The sequence below is a fragment of the Meleagris gallopavo genome, chromosome 1 (assembly GCF_905368555.1).
Source record: "Meleagris gallopavo chromosome 1, MGAL_WU_HG_1.1, whole genome shotgun sequence".
In the NCBI taxonomy this organism is placed as follows: domain Eukaryota; kingdom Metazoa; phylum Chordata; class Aves; order Galliformes; family Phasianidae; genus Meleagris; species Meleagris gallopavo.
Genome location: NC_139404.1, coordinates 167,687,248 through 167,707,959, shown reverse-complemented (window position 1 = coordinate 167,707,959; position 20,712 = coordinate 167,687,248). Strand labels below are relative to the sequence as shown.

At 39.2% G+C, this 20,712-nt stretch overlaps 1 protein-coding gene across 7 annotated transcripts in view; it reads right to left on the bottom strand.

Annotated features, from left to right (window-relative positions):
• RNASEH2B (ribonuclease H2 subunit B) overlaps positions 1-20,712 on the bottom strand; it is a 42,579-nt gene that overhangs the window by 12,546 nt on the left and 9,321 nt on the right. For 5 of the 7 annotated variants that reach the window (XM_085215916.1, XM_085215914.1, XM_085215918.1 and 2 more), the window contains 6 exons: positions 18,730-18,801; positions 15,752-15,859; positions 10,357-10,433; positions 7,807-7,927; positions 3,721-3,785; positions 3,043-3,148 (listed from right to left, as the gene is read on the bottom strand). In XM_085215916.1, the coding sequence (XP_085072042.1) occupies positions 3,043-3,148; positions 3,721-3,785; positions 7,807-7,927; positions 10,357-10,433; positions 15,752-15,859; positions 18,730-18,760 (508 nt within the window). In that variant the 5' untranslated portion in view covers positions 18,761-18,801. The remainder of the gene's footprint in view (positions 1-3,042; positions 3,149-3,720; positions 3,786-7,806; positions 7,928-10,356; positions 10,434-15,751; positions 15,860-18,729; positions 18,802-20,712) is intronic. The other 2 variants (XM_085215919.1, XM_085215913.1) reach the window with 1 other exon arrangement.

Genomic DNA, 20,712 nt, shown 5'->3' with positions numbered 1-20,712 from the left:
CTGCTCATATGACACACTTAAGAGAGTTCAGAAGCGCATGGTAAACTTGCCTCAGTGGTAAAGAACTATTTTTAAGGTGTCAGAGAGAGTTTCCTTTTTTTTTTTTTTTTTTTTTAAATCAAAAAAGCCTAGTACAAATTGGCATTGAAGCTGAGAGCGTTAACAAACTGACATCAGCATATGCATTTCAATCAGACTGTCATCAAATTCACAGAATCTTCTGTCTGCACTTCTCCTTCCTCCACTGTCTTTATTCATCAAGTCTTTGTCACTCCCTAAGTTTTCTACAGGGTCAGAAGAGAAGAAGAAACAATTCCAATCCAAGACAATGTCACCTCTGCATTTAATATGCCCAATTTATCTCCTAAGAAAATTATTCCCATCACTTCACTCTTAGCACTGTAACACTGAATGGCAAGGACAAGTCAACTACTTACTATTATAACCAAATATAAAATAGAAAATGTATTTCTGCCTTCAAGCAATCTTCACTGTCTTCCTTTAGATTAATAGAATAGCTTGGGTTGGAAGGGACCTCAACGGATCATCAAGTTCCAACCTCTGTGCCATAGGCAGAGTTGCCAACCGCAAGATCAAGCAATAGATCAGGTTGCCCAGAGCCCCATCCAACCTGGCCTTGAATACCACCAGGGATGGGGAATCCACAGTTTCTCTGGGTTACCTGTTCCAGTACCTCACCACCCTCTCAATGAAAAACTTCACCCTGAAATCTAACCTAAATCTTCCCTCTCTTAGTTTAAAACCATTCCCCTTTGTCCTGTCACTATCTACCCATGTAAAAAGTTGATTTCCCTCCTGTTTATAACCTCCCATTAAATACAGGAATGCCATAATGAGGTCTCCCTACAGCCTTCTCTTCAACAGACTGAACAAGCCCAGCTCCTTCAGCCTGTCTTCATCGGAGAGATGCTCCAGACCTCTGACCATCTTCATGGCCCTCCTCTGGATACACTCCAACAGCTCTACATCCCTCCTGTACTGTCAGTCCCAGACCTGGATGCACTACTGCAGATGGGGCCTCATGAGGGCAGAGTGGAAAGGGACAAATACTTCCCTCACCCTGCTGGCCACCCCTCTTCTGATGCAGTCTAGGATGTTGTTGGCATTCTGGGCTGCAAGTGCACACTGCTGGGTCACATTAAGTTCTTCATCTACCAAGACCTCTAAATCTTTCTCAGCAGGGCTATTCTCAAGGAGTTTCCTCTCCCACTCTGTATACATACCTGGGATTACCCCAAACCAAGTGCAAAACCTTGTACTTTGCTTTGTTGAACCTTATTACCTACATGCAGGCCCACTTTTAGAGTTTATCAAGGTGTCTCTGAATGGCATCCCTTCCTTCTGCCGTATCAATTGCACCACTCAGCTAGATATCATCAGCAAACTAGCTGAAGTTTCACTTGACCCCAATCACTGTTTGCCTTCCAGGTACTGGAACTTAGTCTTGATTCATTATTAACATGTTTCATGTCAAACACCAGGAATATTTGTGCACCTACCTTCTTTGTCTTCCCAATGAAATACTAAAGTTTCGCATCTTAAACTTTCCCTCCTTTCCTCCTTGGACTTATTATATACACTTAGGTTTTTGCCCTGTGACATGTGTAAAAGCTAACTATAATATTAATCTATTTGTAAGGTACTGAAATTTCACAGTACTCCTACACAAGTAATTCTCTACAGATATAAGCTGCACTGTCATGACAGTGAAAGATAAGGCAAGAAAATGATGCTTATTAAAAATAAGTGTTGAGTAAGGTCTGTTTGACTTCCTGTCATTCATCTTGCTACATACAGTGGAACTTCCTCCAAAACTTACCTATTTTTAAACTTCAGTATTCCCAACTTAATTGCTGCTCTTTTAGATCTACTTATCTAAAAAGACAAGTATATGCATGCTTCCACAAGGAAGCAGGAAGGTAGAAAAAACAGTGCAGATTAGCAGTTTGGTAACAAATTTCAGAGATAAAGTATTTAGGTATAGTCAAGATTGTCACTGTCAGGACAGGACAGCTTTCCATTTCATTAAAGTAGAGGGAGGAAAAAAAATAAAAAGCTACTGTGAAGTTTAAGTAACTTACAAGTTTTACAGCATTGCCTCTTTTTAAAAACCATGTATTACAATCTCTGTTCTATAAAACTGTCTAGCTGCCGCTTAAATCTCATTTATGCTGTTTCCTTTGATATCATTATTTGGTAATTTCTTTTCCACTTCGTCAGCAAATTGCTTTGTTTTTCCTTATTTTTCAATAGCATGCAGACATCTGAATGTCTTAGTAGTAATCAGAAACAATTTGATTTTGTTCGTTTTGTTCAGAACCTTTTTTAATTTTCATTAACTTTCAAACAATTTATTTCCCACAGATCATTTTTAGGTTTGTCTACATGACTTCATATGTAAGTGACAATCAGGACGCAGTCCTCACCAGCAAAAAAGGTGATTAGAATCAAACAAGACCACTTCAGGCTTTCTGGTACAGGCGCAGCCACTTTCAGAGATATTTAATATATATATTATTGAAGTTTTTCCCCTGAATAAGTGCACTTGTGTGTATTCTACACCTAATGTTTCCTCTTTGACTATGTCTTCCCTATGATCCCTTTAAGGACAACCATATCAACAGCATTTGCATGCTAATAAAAACAGTCTTTTCTAGTATAGAGACTTTTATTGTGTGGATACTCATGCATATTAAATGCATGTGCCCTATTACACAAGTGCGGTCTCAGTTCCGCAAAACACTTCAGCATATATTCCAATGAGAAAACAACTTTTCTGCAGGTTAAGAAGCTAAAACAATCCCAGCTGAGTCCTACAGTTAAATGCAATGGCCCTGATGACGATACCACCTCAGAAAAGTCAAGAGACTCAGTCACAACATGTCTGAATCTTTCTGTGTAAGGAATACATTCACTGCAGAGGCCACTTTCAGTACGTTTCAGATGCTGTGTTTTAACTACAGGCATGCTACTTCACAAAAATTGAATTTATTACAGTGCTTAAATGGTTAGTTTCCTTACCTTCTTCAGCATCGGTGATTTGTTTACCGCTGACAAATGTAGCTGAATATATCCTTTCGCCTACACATATATTGTTGCTTTTAAGTGCTTTCACTGTTTGATTGACCTGGAGGAAACCACAGAATGAAATGTCTATATCAGCGTTGTTATGCACAAGTTAATGCAGTGACAAAGCTCTTGTAATTTTGTTTCAAGCATATAAAACACTCAAGTTATGGACTGTGGTGAAATTTAATATGCATTTGTAATGACTAGCATATGAGCTCAAAAACGCAAAGAAGCTAGCACGTTTTGAGCATGTTGCCTTGGTAACACAGCACCAATTTTGCAGCACCCTGAGATGAGCAGAGCTATTCAGAAGGAACAGCCACCATTATACAGGTGAGAAATATACCTGTTAGGAGAACAGAGAATCCCTGAGCTCAGATGAACTGCAAAGATGGATTACCGAGCGCTGTTATACCGTATCTAACACAGAACACTGCCAGACAAAGAAATTTTCAACAACACTAACAGGTACTGCTTGAACATAAAAACTCAGGCATTCGCTGCAAAGTACATTTCCCCTAGATTCAATTGAGGGATGCCACATGGCTCAAAACACAGATATGAACAAGCCAATATGCACCTTGATTTTAAACGTAAAATAATTCTGAAAATAAAAGAGAAACAAAATACCTTCTTCTTTAACCACTTCAGTGTCTTCTCTTGGCTGTACTTGTGAAATTTCTGACTGCCAATCTCTGAGATAAAACCAAATAAGGGGAACAAAGTCACAACTGGTTTGGACTGCATTTTCAATACACTTAGAATCTTCAGAGTTGTAGACAGAGTTTGGAAGTTAATTTGCAACTAGCACATGTTTGATATCAGGGCAAAAAGTTTCAAAAATACTGGAAACATGAAAAAATAAACAGACTGAACTGATATGAGTCTGAACAACCTAACAATCCTTAATTAGGCTCTAATCCAGCAAAGTACATATTTTATTTATATATGTGTAATCTCTTGCTGCCTGAATTCAGTAAGACTTTTCTCAAGCCCTCCTGTTTGCCAAATTTTCACTGCCCCATGTCACTGGAACAGTCATTTTAATTGCACAGTTTGCAACATAAAATGTTGCTTCTATGACTGTTTAAAAAAAAAAAAATCCCACAAAACCACACCAAACCCCACTACACAGTATGTTAAACTAATAGTTTATGAATTCCAGCACTTAGTAGGGGGCCAGGAGAGAGGGTTGGTTAGGAAGATAAACTATCTGCCCTTTCAATAATCTCTTTTCCTATAATTCCCTCTCCTCTCATTTCACAAGGCAACTCTAACTGAAGTTTTACCTCTATTCCCTTTTTATGTGACATAATATAGTGTCAGAAGAAAATAGAATTAAAACAGCGAAGCATACTCCTAGTGGGAGGAAGTACAAGATTCATTTTTGATTTATTGTGCAGCATAAATTAACTCGATGATATAAGAATTTCAGAAACTTTATCCCCTGTGACAACTAGGGTACCATGAACATTTCGCTATTCATGTGTGATCAGTTAGCTACAGATATGTGAATTCAGGATGCTGAGGCAAAGGAGAGAGAAAATTACATGGGCTGATCGAAATCTTAGGATAAAAATTATTGAGTATTACTTCACAGAGCTTCAGTTTAGAAATGGAAAAAAATGCCTAATCAGATTACACGGGAGATTTCAGAGTCCGCAATGTTTGAAGCTTGTTCTTTAGCAGGTATTTCAATAGCTTTTAATCTCCTGTATACCATTCCCATAAATATATACATCTGTTTCATGTCATTTACTGACTCACTATCATATTTCAACACTCAGTTCATGGAGTTTCCTTTTCCCCTCGCAAACAACAACATGTTATTTATGATTGTTTCAGCATTTCTTTCTTTGGGGTTTATCTTGGCTCTTTCAAACTGCATACAAAAATCTAACTATTATGCATTCTTTATGTATGCATGGTAGGGGGTACAGAGAGGTCAGGGAAAGCTGTCTTCAAGATAAAGTTTAAATCCATCTCACTAGCTGTAGAAGAGTAAAACAAAATTTTTTTCTGAGTAAGAAGGAAAAAAGGGCTAATATACACTTTACTTCATGAAGTTGATGAGTTGCAGGTAAAGTAATTAGGTGTGACATTGCTGGCTGCAGTGACTTACAAGATCTGAAAGAGAAGAAGCAGAAAATGGGGGAGACACTCTGGATTCTTGAACCTGCTTCTCAAAGAGCTAACATGGTTTGGGTCCAAGTACAGTGAGTACGATTCATGGATTCCTCTCTTATCTGAAAAAGTTCGAGGAAGGGACGTCCTCCTGTCACCATCCCCCAACCCATGCTGAAAAGTAATTCCAGTCTGGATTCCCAGGCAGACTCCCCCACAACAGTATGATTCAGAGTGACTCAGTTAGGGAAAGGAAACGTAGAACTGTGAAGCCATTTTCATTAAAAGATGTGAAAAATAATTATGCTGAATCCTTCAGGGATCACTTTGTTTGAAAATATTTTGTGTGCTTGACAGTTTTGACTATTAAACTCTAGAACTGACAGTATCTGAGACCTCTGAAGAATTAAAGTGAGTTATGAAAGTCACAAACTGCTGACAAAAGGATTCAATATTGGAGCGTGGATTTAACATGTGATGCACATTTGATATTGGTGAGAGTTAGCGACTATGTTTGATAATATGAGTATATATTGGAAAGCCTTTTTTCCCCCTAATGTGTCTGGTGCCTATAAAACTGGTCTGAGACATCTGGAAAGATTGGGTTTGAGAAATACAGATGGAATATAAGTGGTTCTACAATTAAATGATATGTTCAGCGATCGGGTAATCGCTATGTAGACTTGGAAGTTTCCCCGATGTATTGTTGAGCAAACTGCCTAAAGCACATTTTAACATCCATTTTCTCAGTGTTTTCCATAACTCAGAAACTCATACGGCCCCTTTTTCCTACCTTCTGGGAATACAAGCTTGGCAATATTACTTAGTTATTCTAATCAGGTAAGTTTTCTTGGCTCTTCATGTTAATCACATCAGACAAGATCACAGTGCAGTTTTTGCCTTGCAAAATGAAACAAAGAGTAACACTTTGGCACTGGAGTTCATAACCTTTTCTCAAACCTTCTCTGTCATACACTTTATCCAATCTTTGAATTTATTAGCAAACAACCTGTCCAACCCAGACTTAGTGAGCCGTAACACACTCTTTCCCCAACTACTGAAGCAGGTAAATGGGAATTTAATCCAGCAAAATGAATTTTCAGTGCCCTTTGACAGTGAGGCCAGGGAAGGTGGACTTTCTACTAACTCATTAAGTGTAAACTGTGAGTGCTCTAGGGTAAGAACTTGTTATACAGATGTTAAGAGCCTTTAAATTAAATTGAAAGTGAAATAATTATGTTGTTAGCTTCTATCAAACAGAACAGAGTTGCAGAAGACAGAACATGACAGATACTTCTTACCCTAAAGCCCTGCTCTTTAAATAAGAAAGGGCACGTAGGGGACAAGTCTTAGCACTGGAAAAGAGTATATTAGTCATAATATTGGTATTTTTTACAAGCAGTAAAAGAGATGTGAAAATGAAACACATAGAGGGGGATTGTACAGAAAGGTGATCTTGTGCACAACAAGTGGGCAAGCCCTAATGTGTCTATTGCATAACCACAGCTTTAGCATTCTAAGAAATTAAAGAAATTCTAAGAACAAGTCCCACATCTTATATATTGTCTATGGCAAATACTTTAAATATACATATATATTCTTTTGTTGTTAAAAAGAAAACACAAATACTGCCCAAAGACAGTACTGCTGCTTGGAGGAGGTGGCCTTTCAGAAAAATGATCTCACCTTGCCCTATATTCCTATTCAGAGCTCTAGTTTGACAGTCAAGAGAATCTGACAGCATTTTTCACCTTCCCAGACAGGTGGGCAGAATTTTATTATCTTCTCTCTCACTCACAGCACCTTAGTCAGCATTAGATAAGCTGCAGGGGGACAGAAACTGCTTCAAAGTTTAATGCTAATTTCTATTGGAAGCATTTATCACTCTGTGGGAAGGCAATAGAGGTTCTGTAGTTCAGATGCACCTGTGTTAAGGAAGTCTTCTCAAAAATCACAACTCACCCTAGGAAAAGAGTTGCCTATTCCCACCAATACCAAATGTAAGTTAATGCTTTTCTCAGTTTCTTTTGAAAATCCAAGGACAGCACATAATTCCAACTACCTCAGTCCCAGCAAAACATACTGTCGCACTGCCTAGATTTTCTGCTGTTTGGTTATCATTTTCAATGGAAACCAGTCCTGCCACAATGTTCAAACTGATTCTTTTAGAGAAGTAAGAGCTCCATGTTAACTGTATATATATCACATCATACAGGAAATACTTGAGCTTCTGCAACTAAATCCTTCAGGAAAAGCTCACAGCCACAATGATGTTCTATGCAACAATAAAGAAGTCTGGCATATTACTTGTTAGTGGAAGACAGTAACATCTAGGAAGCCAACTCTGATGAGTTCTTCATTTTTATGTCACTTTGCAGGAAGACTGCACAACTGTTTCAGTTACAGCAGTTACACCTGATTCACAATACTGCAACAATGACTTCTAAGCCTAAACTTCTGCTTTGAAAGTACAGCTTCATCTTGCATACCTTGATTTGTTTGGAAAGCAAAAAACAGTACTGAAATCTATATTGTAATGAAAGCACAGATAAAACCAGCCTTTTCCCACTCCCTCCCCTGCACTTTTTTCACCTTTTTCTTCTGTTATATGACATATGGATCGTTTGACTCCTTCACACTTCAGCAGCAATGGGCAATACGGGTACTCTGAATCTAGTACAACTTGATCCAGTGGCTGGAACTTTCCTTGCTGCTGAAAATACATCAAAGGGATGATAAGAGCATTATTATATTGTTAAGACACATATGCATATATAGAAATGCAGATCCATGCAGTTGCCACAGCTTTAAAATAAAGGACTTAAAGAAGATTTACTTTGAATGGTATCACATGACATTTAGAAACTGATTACAAAGTAAACTATAAATATTTATTTCATACCAGTAAATATCTGCTAAATGCTGAACTATTCTACGACTGCACATAAGAATCCAAATTTAAAACTACATGGGATAGACTAATGTGAAGTACAGCAAACCTTTTTTGGAAGATGACATAAGACACAGCAGTCAATACGTGCCAATAGTGTCTGAGACCAAAACCTGTTGGATTAAATCCAGTGTCATAACTCCCATTCAAATTTTGCTTTTCCCTCCATAAAGATAAATCTCAAAGGAGCAGGGCAGCTTCTGGAACATAGTATTAACCTTTCACCTCTGCAAAGTCAATTTCAGTTTGGCCACAGTATGCATATAAAGCGATTTTGGCAGCACTTAAATAGCCCTACACATGACAGAATCATCAAACAAATCTTGCTGTTGCCAAACAATGCATAATCACTCAGCACAGTTTGGCACAACTGGCAGCCTTCCCCTTGGAAAGATCCTTTAGCGCATCAGTACAAAGACTCAGTGAGCTCTCCATCCTTTGGGAGTGCATGGTGTCAGGAGCCAAAGCTGAAATCATTACATCGGCTAGCACAAAAAAAAGGCACTTGGGTAAAACGCTTTCATTATTAATTAATCCTCTTATTAGCAGACAGAGCCTTAATAAAAATAACCATATATCGTAAAATAAGATTAAAAAAAAAAAAAAGAATGCATTTTTATTTCTTCCAATTAAAAAGGCACACAATTACAATGGCAAAACATGAGAGGCAAAAACAAAGCTGAAATAAGCAGCTTCCTGTGGATAACTTACATTCACAAGCCAGCTTGTGTCCAGAAGCAAGACAGCTACATTCACCTTGTGAAGCAACACAAAGCCTAAGCTAAGGTCTACTGGACAGGAGATGGCTCTGCTCAGAGAGACTTCAGCAACCCTGGACTGCACTTTCAAAATGAAAGGATGGTGCAAAGAATAACTCTACAGAACCCAGTGAGTATTTTAACACTTATTAGTTCAAGCCCGAAAACAAATCTGCTGCCACACAAGCCTTAAGACTTCCCTTTACTCAAGAGTAAAGTAATTTAGACAGGACACCGCAGGAATGCATTTGCCTTTAATGAGCAACTCGTAACAGCTCTACACACTTATCTGGCACCGTGTCACACTTAGGAAACAACGTACTTAAGAAGAAAAGGGCAGGACAGGACTATTGCTGCAGTTTCTGTGCATAGGAAAGGTCATCCTTTATTCAGTTTACCTTAGCACTTATGACAGACAGAAATATACTGATTCTCTAATTAAGTTTGATATCAAGTTTTCAAAGGGATGCTGAATTCAAACCTAGAGAAATGGAAGTACTATAACTGTGAAGTGACTTCTGATGGGCCACCCTGAAGCAGGAATGGATCACAGAAAAACTGAACATCTTGGTATACCCTATACCATAAATAATTTAGAAACAATTCTAGAACAATAGGTTACTAATACAAATGTCTAGTGGAACTTTATTTCTTCAGTATAGAAGAGTTTTTCCTGCATTCTCCACTTGTAACCCAAAACAGAAAACAGCAAGCCACCTTAATGGAAGAAAAACCTCTTAGGATGCATGAAACAAAATCAGTGCCTCCATGAAATAAAAAATATGGATTTTTTGCTTTGTCATTTTTTCAAAGGCAGATAACAAACTATAAAACAACACTGTTTATGTCTTTTGATATAGTTATGAAATTTAAGTAAGGTTTTGCAACACCCACAATAAATTGATTAACCCATTAATGTATTATCCATCTTTTGGGTACTTGTTCACCCCTTTGCTATTCAGCAATACATCATCTCTACAAATACTATTTCTGAAAAGGCAATGTTTCCTTTCAAGATCGAACTACCACAGAAAAGTTTCTTCTTCCTCTTCTGCAGCATCCAAACTCATCTTTCTTTTTTCCCCTCTTTCTCAAAGTGAATCACCCACCCCTCAGGATGGGCACCAGTTTTTTTACTATGATGACATCTACCATTTTAAATTCAACAGTTCTGGAAAAGGACAAAAGATTCTCTGCTTCTCTTACAACGAGGGGATTACATTTTGTTCAAATTCCAAGCTGATTCATGGAATATACTTTACTGGTCTCAAAAATAAAAAGGATGAAAACAAAGATACGGATAGGGTGAACATCTCTGCTTTAAATGCAAACTAAATTTCCCACAGTACGGAAGTCCCTCTTCATAACATTAACGCAGTAACAGAAATAATGTTTTCTCCTGAGGATATCAATGAAAAAGTTAAGCAGGCTTACCTCTTTGTCTGCCTTTATGAGGTAATAAAGTATCAGAAATAAGGGGTCCATCGGTGTAACAAAGAGCAGGCGCCCATCTAAGGGACAGATATATAAAAGTGTCATTAGTACTACTAGGCACAGAACTATCACTGGATCATTTTTTTTAGGATGCTTTCAGGAGTGTAGGCAAGAAGAGAGGATTTTTTTTTCCACATTAAGCATTCCAGTATTTCACTAAAATGGGCAGGAACACTGTTTGTGATTTTATATTAAAAATACAGGGAGCTCAGTTCTCAACCCTGCCAAATGAAAGCACAAGCTCTGTTGCTTCTGACTTGAAGCACTATGTTTGCCCTTTCTCAGTGATATATGACAAACAACAAAATTAAAGCTGCCCTCCATCGGCAGCTTTGAGTGTAGTAGAACCTTGTATTGAGGCACTAGATAAATATCCAGCACACTCTGCCCCAAACATTGGGCAAGGCAACGTCAGTTCAGATAATATATCACCAAGTGTTTTATTCAAAATTACACCACCATTTCAGAATGACAGCTTACTTGTGCTTTCTGCACAATCATAGCTAATTTGAAACAATGTAACATTAAGGATTTTCACTAATTAGATAAAATAATTAATAACAACTTGACATTAATTAGCAAACCGAAAGCAAATAAATTTAATTTTTTCTGTTTCAATTCACATGATTAAGATAATTAAAGAAAGAAAATTCTACTGGAACAGCCTTAAAACTAACAAAAGACAGGGTGGCAACAAAGCTGCCTGGTCAAAGTTGACAATCTGTCTGTAAAACTGAGATCATGCAATGCCTGCAGTCTCTACATCTGTATAGCCAAATTAGCTTGGGGATCCAATTCACATTTATTTCTAAACTAATTTCAATTTTTCTGTCCAGAGGGAGTATTGAAGACATGGCTATTTGTTATAAGACTACTTATACACTTTCTGACAAGCCTCAAGGATACTAAATGACATGTAGGCTGGAGCAGAGTGAGCTCTTACACTGTACTCTGCTGTCTTCCTTCTGAAATTCGGTACACAAAATCTACGCCTCGAAGTACCAGCCGCGAAACATGGCTCTAGTGCTCAGTGTGAATCAAATGAAAGAAAACAAATATAAGGCATCATAATGATACAGATCAGCCCAAGCAAGTAAAACCAAGGCATTCAGGGTCAAAATATTTCTCCAAGTATGGCACTGCCAGGTCCCTGGAAGAATACTACGCAGGCCCCAAGGGAATATATTTCCCTGACAATCAGACAAAAATAACTCTTAATCCCAAATCCACAGCTATTAGCAAAGAAAGTACCAAGACTACTTGTTCACAAACCTGCAAGTTTTGATAATAAGACTGGAGAGAAAAAAAAATGCTAGCTCCTTTCTTAAGGCTTCCATTTAAAAGCTTTCATCTGTACCTCCAGGAAAAAGTATTTTAATTTGTACTATGGAGTTCTGACTCACTGTAGACGTATGAAGACCTCAGAGAATCATGAAATGGTTTGGGTTGGAAAGGACCTTTAAGATCTGGTCATCTAGTTCCAACCTTCCTGCTAAAAGCAGAGACACCTTCTTCCAGACCAGACTGCCCAAAGCCCCATCCAGCCTAGCTTTGAATGCTTCCAGGGAGGGGGCACCCACAACCTCACCAGGCAACCTGTTTCACTCTCTCACTACCCTCATAGTAAAGAATTTCTTCTTTATATTTTGTCCAAATGTACCCTCTTCCACTTTAAAACCATTCCTCCTTGTTCTGTTGCTCCATGCCCTTCTAAAAAGTCCCTTCCCAGCTTTGCTGTAGGTGCCCTTCAGGTACCTGAAGGCCTCTATAAACTTTCCCCAGAGTCTTCTGTTCTCCAGGCTGAACAGCCCCAGCTCTCTCAGCCTGTCCTTGTAGGGGAGGTGCTCCAGCCCTCTGGTCATCTTTGTGGCCCTCCTCTGGACCTGCTCCAACAGCTCCATGTCCTTCTTGTGTTGAGGGCCCCAGAACTGGACACAGTACTACAGATGGGATCTCACAAGAGCAGAGTAGAGGGGCAGAATCACCTTCCTCGACCTGCTGGTCATGCTTCTCTTGATGCAACCCAGAATACACTTCACCTTCTAGGCTGCAAATGCACATTGCTGGCCCATGTTGAGCCTTTCATCAACTGACACCCCCAAATCCTTCTCCTCAGGGCCGCTGTCAAGTCATTCTCCACCCAGCCTGTATCTGTGTTTGGGACTGCCCTGACCCAGATGCAGGACCTTGCACTTGGCCTTGTTGCACTACATGAGGCTGGCATGGGCCCACCTCTCAAGCCTTTCCTGGACCCTCTGGATGGCATCCTTTTCCTCTAGCATGTCAACTGCACCACTCAGCTTGGTGTCATCTGCAAAGGTGCTGAGATTACACTTGATCCCACTGTCCATGCTGCCTACAAAGATGTTCAGAACCACCAGTCCCAGCACTGATCCCTGAGGAATGCCACTTGTCACCATCTCCACTTGGACATTGAGACATTGACTGTAACTCTCAAGAGTGCAACCATCCAAGCGATTTCTTATCCAGCAAGTGGTCCATCCATCAAATCCATTTTTCTTCCATTTGACAACCAGTATATCGTGCAAACAGCGTCAAATACTTTGCACAAGTCCATGTAAATGATGTCAGTTGCTCTTCCTTTATCCACTGATGCTGTAACTCCATCATAAAAGGCCACCAAGTTTGTCAGGCATGAGTTGCCCTTGATGAAGCCATATTAGTTACCATCAATCACCTCAACTTTATTTTCCACATGCCTCAGTAGAGCCGTCAGGAGGATCTCTTCCATGATGTTGACAAGCACAGAGGTGAGACCGTAGTTTTCTGGATCTTCTTTTTTTCCCTTCTTGAACATGGGGGTTATATTTCCCCTTTTCCAGTCAGTGGGAACTTCACCAGACTGCCACAACCTTTCAAAACATGATGGATAGCAGCTTGACAACTTCATCTGCTGGTTCCCTTGGAATCCACGGATGGATCTCATTGAGTCCCATAGACTTGCGCACCTTCAGTCTTCAGATGGTCTCAAACCTGATCTTCACTTATAGCAGGCGTTCCTTCTCCCAGTTCTTACCTTTGCTTTCCGCAGCTTGGGCAGTGCAGCTAGAGCCCTTGTTGGTAAAGATTGAGGCAAAGAAGTCATTGAGCACCTCAGCTTTCTCTGTATCCCCTGTGACCATGTCTCCAGTTTCCTTCCAGAAAGTGCCCACATCTTCCCCTGGCCTTCCTTTTATCACTGATATACCTGTAGAATTTCTTCTTGTTACCCCTCATGTCCCTGGCTAGATTTAATTCCATCTGGGTTTTAGCTTTCCTAACCTGATTTCTTCTTTGTAGCCCTCCCAGGCAACCCATTCCTGCTTCCACTCCCTACAGACTTCTTTTTTAAGTCAAAGTCAGTCCAGTAGCTCCTTGCTGGTCCACAGTGGCCTTCTGGCATTCTTGCCTGCCTTCTTCTTTCTAGGGATGCACTGCTTCTGGGCTTCGAAGAGATGGTCTTTTAATACTGACCAGCTTTCTTGGGCCCCTCTTCCCTCCAGGCTTTATCTCATGTCACCCTGCCAAGTAGTTCCCTGAAGAGTTTGAAGTCTGTCTCCTGAAGTCCAGAGTAGCAGGTTTGCAGCAAACCCTCTTTGACACCCTAAGGATCTTGAACTCCACCATTCTGTGGTCACCGCAGCCAAGGCTGCTCTTGAACTTCGCATTAATCACCAGCTCCTCCTAGTTGGTGAGGACAAGTTCCAGCACAGTACCACTTCTGTGGATTCCTGTACCACTTAGAATAGGAAGTAATCATCAACACATTCCAGAAACCTCTTTGATTTCTGATGCCCTGCTGTGTTGTCCCTCCAACAGATACCAGGGTGGTTGAAGCCCCCACAAGGACCGTGTTTTGTGAATGTGAAGCTGCTCCTATCTGTTTATAGAGGGTCTCATCCACTTGGTCTCCCTGGTTGATCCACTTGTTTGAGACCCACACTACGATGTCTCCTTCCTCTGCCTTCCCTTTAACCTTAATCCATAAACTCTCTGTCAGCACCTTATCAATCCCCAGGCAGAGCTCCATGAACTCCACCTGGTTCTCGATACAGAGGGCAACACCTCTCTCCCCTTCTCTCCTGCCTGTCTTTCCTGAAGAGTTTATACCTTTCTATTTCTACATTCCAGTCATTTCCTTCTTGGCAGATAGTGAGATGATTTGCTTTAATTGCAAACACACAGCTTTTCTGAGTTGTTCATCGCCCAACTACTTCAGAGATGCAGCAGCCCAATTCCATTCAGGAAAAATTTTTCCCCTTTTTTACATATAAAAAAAAAAGAAAAAGAAAAAAGAAAAAAAAAAAAGGCAATTAGTCTTTAAGGCCATTGTTTCCCAAGGGCCAAAGCAGAGGTTAGAAAGGGAGGGGAAGAACAGAGTGGACATAATTGGGAGCAGGGAGCAGACTCAGTTTTTTCCCTAGAGGGAATAAGGAAAAGCTCATAGACATACTGCTTGCATTGCTATATACACCTGCAAAGTACATTTAAATGTTAACTCACATTTGGGACATTGCCATTAAAGAAGGTATATGTCTGCTGGGGTCACTTTATTTATTTTAATATTACAAATGGTCTTTTTTTTAGTTACAAACAGACAAAAAGGACACACCTTCATCTCCTGAATGGATACTAATTACATAGTCTATGGAAATTCTGGGAGTGAAACACTACACCAGGGACATCCTTACTGAGAAAGGATTGTTAAAGCCATCACGAGTGGCTGCACAAACTTCTTTCTCATTTTCAGAAAGATGAGGTAGGATCAGAGACTATGATGCTACAGATGAGGTTACTTAGACACAGCACTGAAATGCCACCTTCAGACAGCAGGCTTATCCCACAGCACTTACAGAGAAGACTACAGAGGTAATTAAAAGAAAACCACATCAAACCACACTCCAGTGCTTGGAGTTCTGCTTAGCATTGCTCCGCTTAGCTAGCTCAGGCTTTCCAGCCCTTTTTCCCTTCTATAGGATAAGAAATATTTTACGTAACCAAGAACTTCCTGGTCTGATAAGGAAAGCTAAGTATTTTATGGCACTTCAGTTTAAACACAACTGAACAACTCCCCCATCCACCATACCCTTCCTCAAAAACAAATGAACATCTGTCTAATTGAAGTTGCCAAAGGCAGCCTTTTAAAGAGAGACCACAAAGCCCCTAGCCCTGCTTAAATCCAGATGGCAAATGAGTGCGTCAGAAAGTGGGGACGTGATGCAGCACGCCTCAAACAACTAAGAGAAACACCTGTAAATTTAATAGAAGAAAGAGAGAAGGTCTCTTTGTATGAACATTAGTTACGATTGGGGGAAGGATACATAACATTACTCACCTTGTTGAACAGTCTCGCCTATAAACCAGGAACGATATTCCTCGTGAAAAGCTTTTACTTCAAACAGCTGCTGTGCACCACTATTGAATAAGTAAAGAGTTGCTTCCCCTGTTGAAAAAGAAATCTGGTTTGTGTTGTAAGCTTTCACAAAAATCAAAAGAATACCCAATACATCTGAAGAATGTGACTTATACACATACACACACAAACATACGCACATTCTACATAAACTCACTACAAAGAAAGCTCAGACAAAGAAAACTATTATATACAGATGTTCGTTAACCAGCTCTATAAACCAAACTGAATTTGAATGAATAAATAAGACGTGTGAATAGTTCATCTTACAACACAAAGTCTTTGATCCAAACCCAAATCAAAATCACACAAGAAATTACTTTTTTTGTCCGTACTGAAGGGTGAAGGTGGAAACCCAGAAAATTTCCTTGCTCTCTCTCATGCTTGTCTCTAAGATATCAGAAGTAAGGTTAGGGGAACAAAACCCTCAAGTGACAGTGATACCTTTTCTTGTGCATCTAAACAGACAGCAGTAACTCAGTATGAGTACACAAGTAAGGTGAACAAGAGAATACTGACAGTTTGAAAAGGGAAGCTCTATTTTAGGCCGCTCCACAGCACAACTCTGCTGTTTCATGTTAGTTTTGGACTCTAATGAAAAAAATGACAAATATGTTATAAAAAAGACTGGCATTTTCTATGTCTACACTAGAAAGTCACAGAACTGCAGAAGGGGCCATGGATGTTCAGCTACTTGAGTCTGTAGGCTGAATTAGTCCTGTCATCCTCGAGAGGCAACATCAACTATGGCAATCCTGTTCTAAATACAGCTTGGAAACTTAAAGATCATGGACTGGCTCAAAAAAGTATCAGTGCAAGCCCTTAAAAGCTGACGTCATCACTGCTGTTTTCAGCCTGGACAGATCCCCAGGTCTTACTGAAGGAAGGTCAACTAAAATGGGCAGATGCATCTTTTCCCAAAAAATAACCAATGATGCTTTTCCCCCCCTTTATCCAAAAGCTGACAGGATGTTTAACCTCACCTAAGGTTACAGATTCAGTTCTCTGACAATTACATTTGTTTTGGATGTGGGAGGAAGGAAGAGCACATACTAGAAAGAGCAGAGATATCGATCGTCACCATGTGATTCTCAACAAGGGTCTACATCATAGTTTGATCAACACTAGACATCAAGACTAATCACAGAAGAGCTTGTTGCACAACTTAAAGACTCCTACCAGTGAGTGTTTCAGCCAACCATGGTGAAGAGCAAGGAAAAGTTGTGAAACGGACCATTTCTATTGCCTAACTTCAGCTCCTTGTTTTACCTGCTTACGTTAAAAGGACAAGCACCGCAGGTTATCAACACTAGAGACATTCTCTAGTGGACAGAGAGAGAATCTAGGCAGCTTTGCTCCTAATTTTATCACTTCATTTAGCTGATTAAGTTTGTAGCATAAGTATTCCCTTGTTTTAGTTCAGAACTTTGAAAAATGCTTCTTGCAGTATTTCTGAATTACAAGCTAAAACTTGAGTTTGTAGTCTTTGTACAGGACAGAAACATTGTCCTTTTTACTTGTCTACAAAAAGGACCACGCGTGCTTTCATTAAATAAAGTGGTTAGCATGAATAGCTGTTGTATGTTGAATCTTTCAGTGGCTATTTGTACAATATTTGTCAACAATTTGTCTGCTAGATCCAAACATGAGCAAAAGACATTATCAGGAGCTCTCAGTCCTTTCATTTTCAAATACTAATACGCTACATCACTGAAAGTTCATGCAGGTCTACAAATAAGCTTCTGTGAATTCTAAAGGAACACACCAGGCTTTCAGTCAAATCACTGTACACTTAGTTTTTCCCAGAAATCTTTCCCTAGATCTCATATTCACTAGGTTGAATAGATCTTCCACAGAGAAAAGCAAATTAATGTGTGTGCTTTTTAAAACATAATAAATTACAAGACAACATAATAAAGCAGGTGAAAAATGTCTGTGGCTGTATATTCTCACAGTAAAACTGAGCAATCAAAAAATAGGTATCATGATAAGGATAAATGATTTCACATTCTATTATTTATCTAGTGTTCTTAAATTACTCTTTCAGGAAGACTTAGAAATGAGTATATCACGTATTAAAGTGTACCTGAAGACTTCAGTTACTAGCACATAAATAAGAACAGTGAATTTCAATATAAAAATACGTAACTTAGAAATCAAATGAGATTGTAAAAAAGGAAAAAAAGCGTGAATTCTGTCTTTAAACAAAACACATTAACCTTAACCAAGGCTTGCTGCAACTTTCTATTCCAGGATCTCATACTGCAAATATCAGATTACTCATACATTAGTAAGAAATCCTTGACAAAAAGGGCAATCTGACCAGAAGAAAGTAACTATTTGTGGGATAGTGGTATGATTATATCACCAGCATTTGCTGGTCTTTCCAATGTATTTTGAATTTAAAGTGTCTCATCATCTATTAATAAGAAAAGAGATACCACTGTTTGAAGCAAGGAAAGAAGAATATTAGGCTTAAAAATGAAAAGACACAAGAAGCTTGGTAAGTCTAACTGTACCACTTTTCTGACTCTGCCTGTTTATTTTACAGCATAAGATGAATGGTATGAAGCCTAAATTTGGATTAAAAAAAAAAAGCCAAAGTTCAACACCCAACACTGTAAGTTCCCCAAACCGAATGCATTTAAAAACACAACTTAAATTACAATTCTTTTTTGTGCTGCCAATATTCCTGATGAATAAACAGTTCAACCAATTAAAATTATAAAAGAAATTCTAAATGTTTGCACAGCATTAACTATCTGGCATCAACAGCAGTATCTCTGGCACGTAAGACTTACATTATCATCACTATTTCAGCTTGCAAAATACGAATAGTTTGGTGGCGGAGGGAATCAACCAAAGCATTAACAGGCTCATGTCACAATTCCAAAACTTGCCTGTGCTTGGACTGCGTAGTTTTGTAAACATAGGTGCGTTGTCAGGTGTCTTAGGGGGGTCGGTAGCAGCCTCTGTGGAGGGAAAGGAAAAAGTTATGAACTTGTGAACTGAGAAGCATTTCACGTTCTGCCATGCTTCTCCAAGACGTTAAGAATTAATTGGATTGACACTATTTGAAAGCTCACATATTTTCTGCCTAAAAAGTTATATGCCTCAGCTCAAATCCATCCTACCTGATCAAGGTACCTAAATTGTGATTCCAGATGTCTGGCACTCTCTGTTTGCCACAAAAAAGATAAGCACCTGGGGATGATTTAGATTCTGAAAACCACTTCCCCTTACAGAGCCTCAAGCAACAGTACTCCTAAGTTTGATACCTCAGTTTGATAATGAACCGATGTGTTGCCCCTAATTAGCCTCAAAGATGATAGGAACACTTTGGTAAATTAGGCAAACCCACAAGCTAAAATATTTGTAGGAAGAAACAGTGGTCTTCTATAGCATTCAGGAAGTTTCAGATTATTCAGCAATATGAGGTAGGAATTGTCTGAGTGATTGTTACTTATGTGAAAAATATGCACACTTGTTTATCTGTTGTATATAACCTTAAAAAACAAAGAGTGCATTTAATACTCCACACAGGAAAAAGAAGCTGAGAAAATACAGCACTTCTGGCTTAGCCTCTTCATGGTTGTTCTCTTTTCTGTGTATTTAAGCAAAAAAAGTTAGACAAAAAACAGAGCTGCAAAAGTACAATTTCTATGTGAAATTAAAAACAAAAAAAAAATAGAAAGGAAACAGCTCCCATAAGGATGCTTACTGAAGCTTGAAAACCATCTTTAAGGATTACCAGTTAATTATATTCTATCCAAGTTGTCTTTGTTGGGAAAGTCTAACTTATATTTATGAAAACAACTTCCCACATCTGACTGAAGAGCAACATGACAGCATCATCTCTCTTAGCTTGCAGACTGCCAGTTCTGTCCCAGTTCCTCTCATAAATGCATTCATCAGAGCAAGGAAAATAACTAAAGCATTTCACATCCATAACTAGCATCCAGATCCTGGAGAATGGGCTGACAGGGACCAGGCTGCTGCTTGGGTTGCTGGGCTGCTGCTGAAAGAGGAGAGAAGCAGCAGAGGTGGGCTGAGCAACTACTCCCAAGGGAGGCTGCTGGAGGGAACAGAAGTGTGACACTGCCCTTCCCTTTTTGGTAGTATCCAGGAGGTTTACTGACACAGAGACTACAAAGTTCTTTTCTGTGAGAAGCAAAGAAATAGGAAGCTCAAATTCAAAAATAGCTACTCCCTGCCTGAAAGCTGCTCCCCCACACCTCAGGAAAGGACAGGTGGGTGGACTTCTCATAAGGTTGTTCTCAGGTACCTCAGTGGCTAAAAAAAAAAAAAACAACAACAACAAAACACCCCAAAGCCCCAAACAAACAACTCTCATCTTTCACATCTACCCCTGTGCCCCAAACAGAAACTACCCAGATGAAGCCATAAGCAGGGCTTAAAAAGAATGTCTTTTTTTTTGTTTGTTTTTCAAGTGCGTTCTGTGGCAACGTGTTGAAAGATAATGGTTCTTAAAGGTGTTTGAAGAATTTACAGCCATTTTCTTCCCCTGAATTTTCAGTTAAGTCTTCAGGTAGCTTGAAAAAGTACTTGAAAAAGTTTCAATATAAGTTGGGAGGTTTTTAATGGAAAAAAAAAGTCCATATTTGCTAACCAGACTTACTTCATATGCTGATACATAAACACACACGGTTGTCAAGCTACATTTGTCCTGGCAAGGGAGAACTTCAAATTTCTATAGCTGCGTCTATTTCATTTTTTGACCACAGTTTAACATTGCTGTATTTTATTACTTTTTAAAACGCTGCCGTGATTAATGACAGCATAAGAAACACACTGCATGTGTTTACTTTGATGTGTTTCACATGAACATGTGAAAATACACGCACCAAATATGAGTTTCAAAA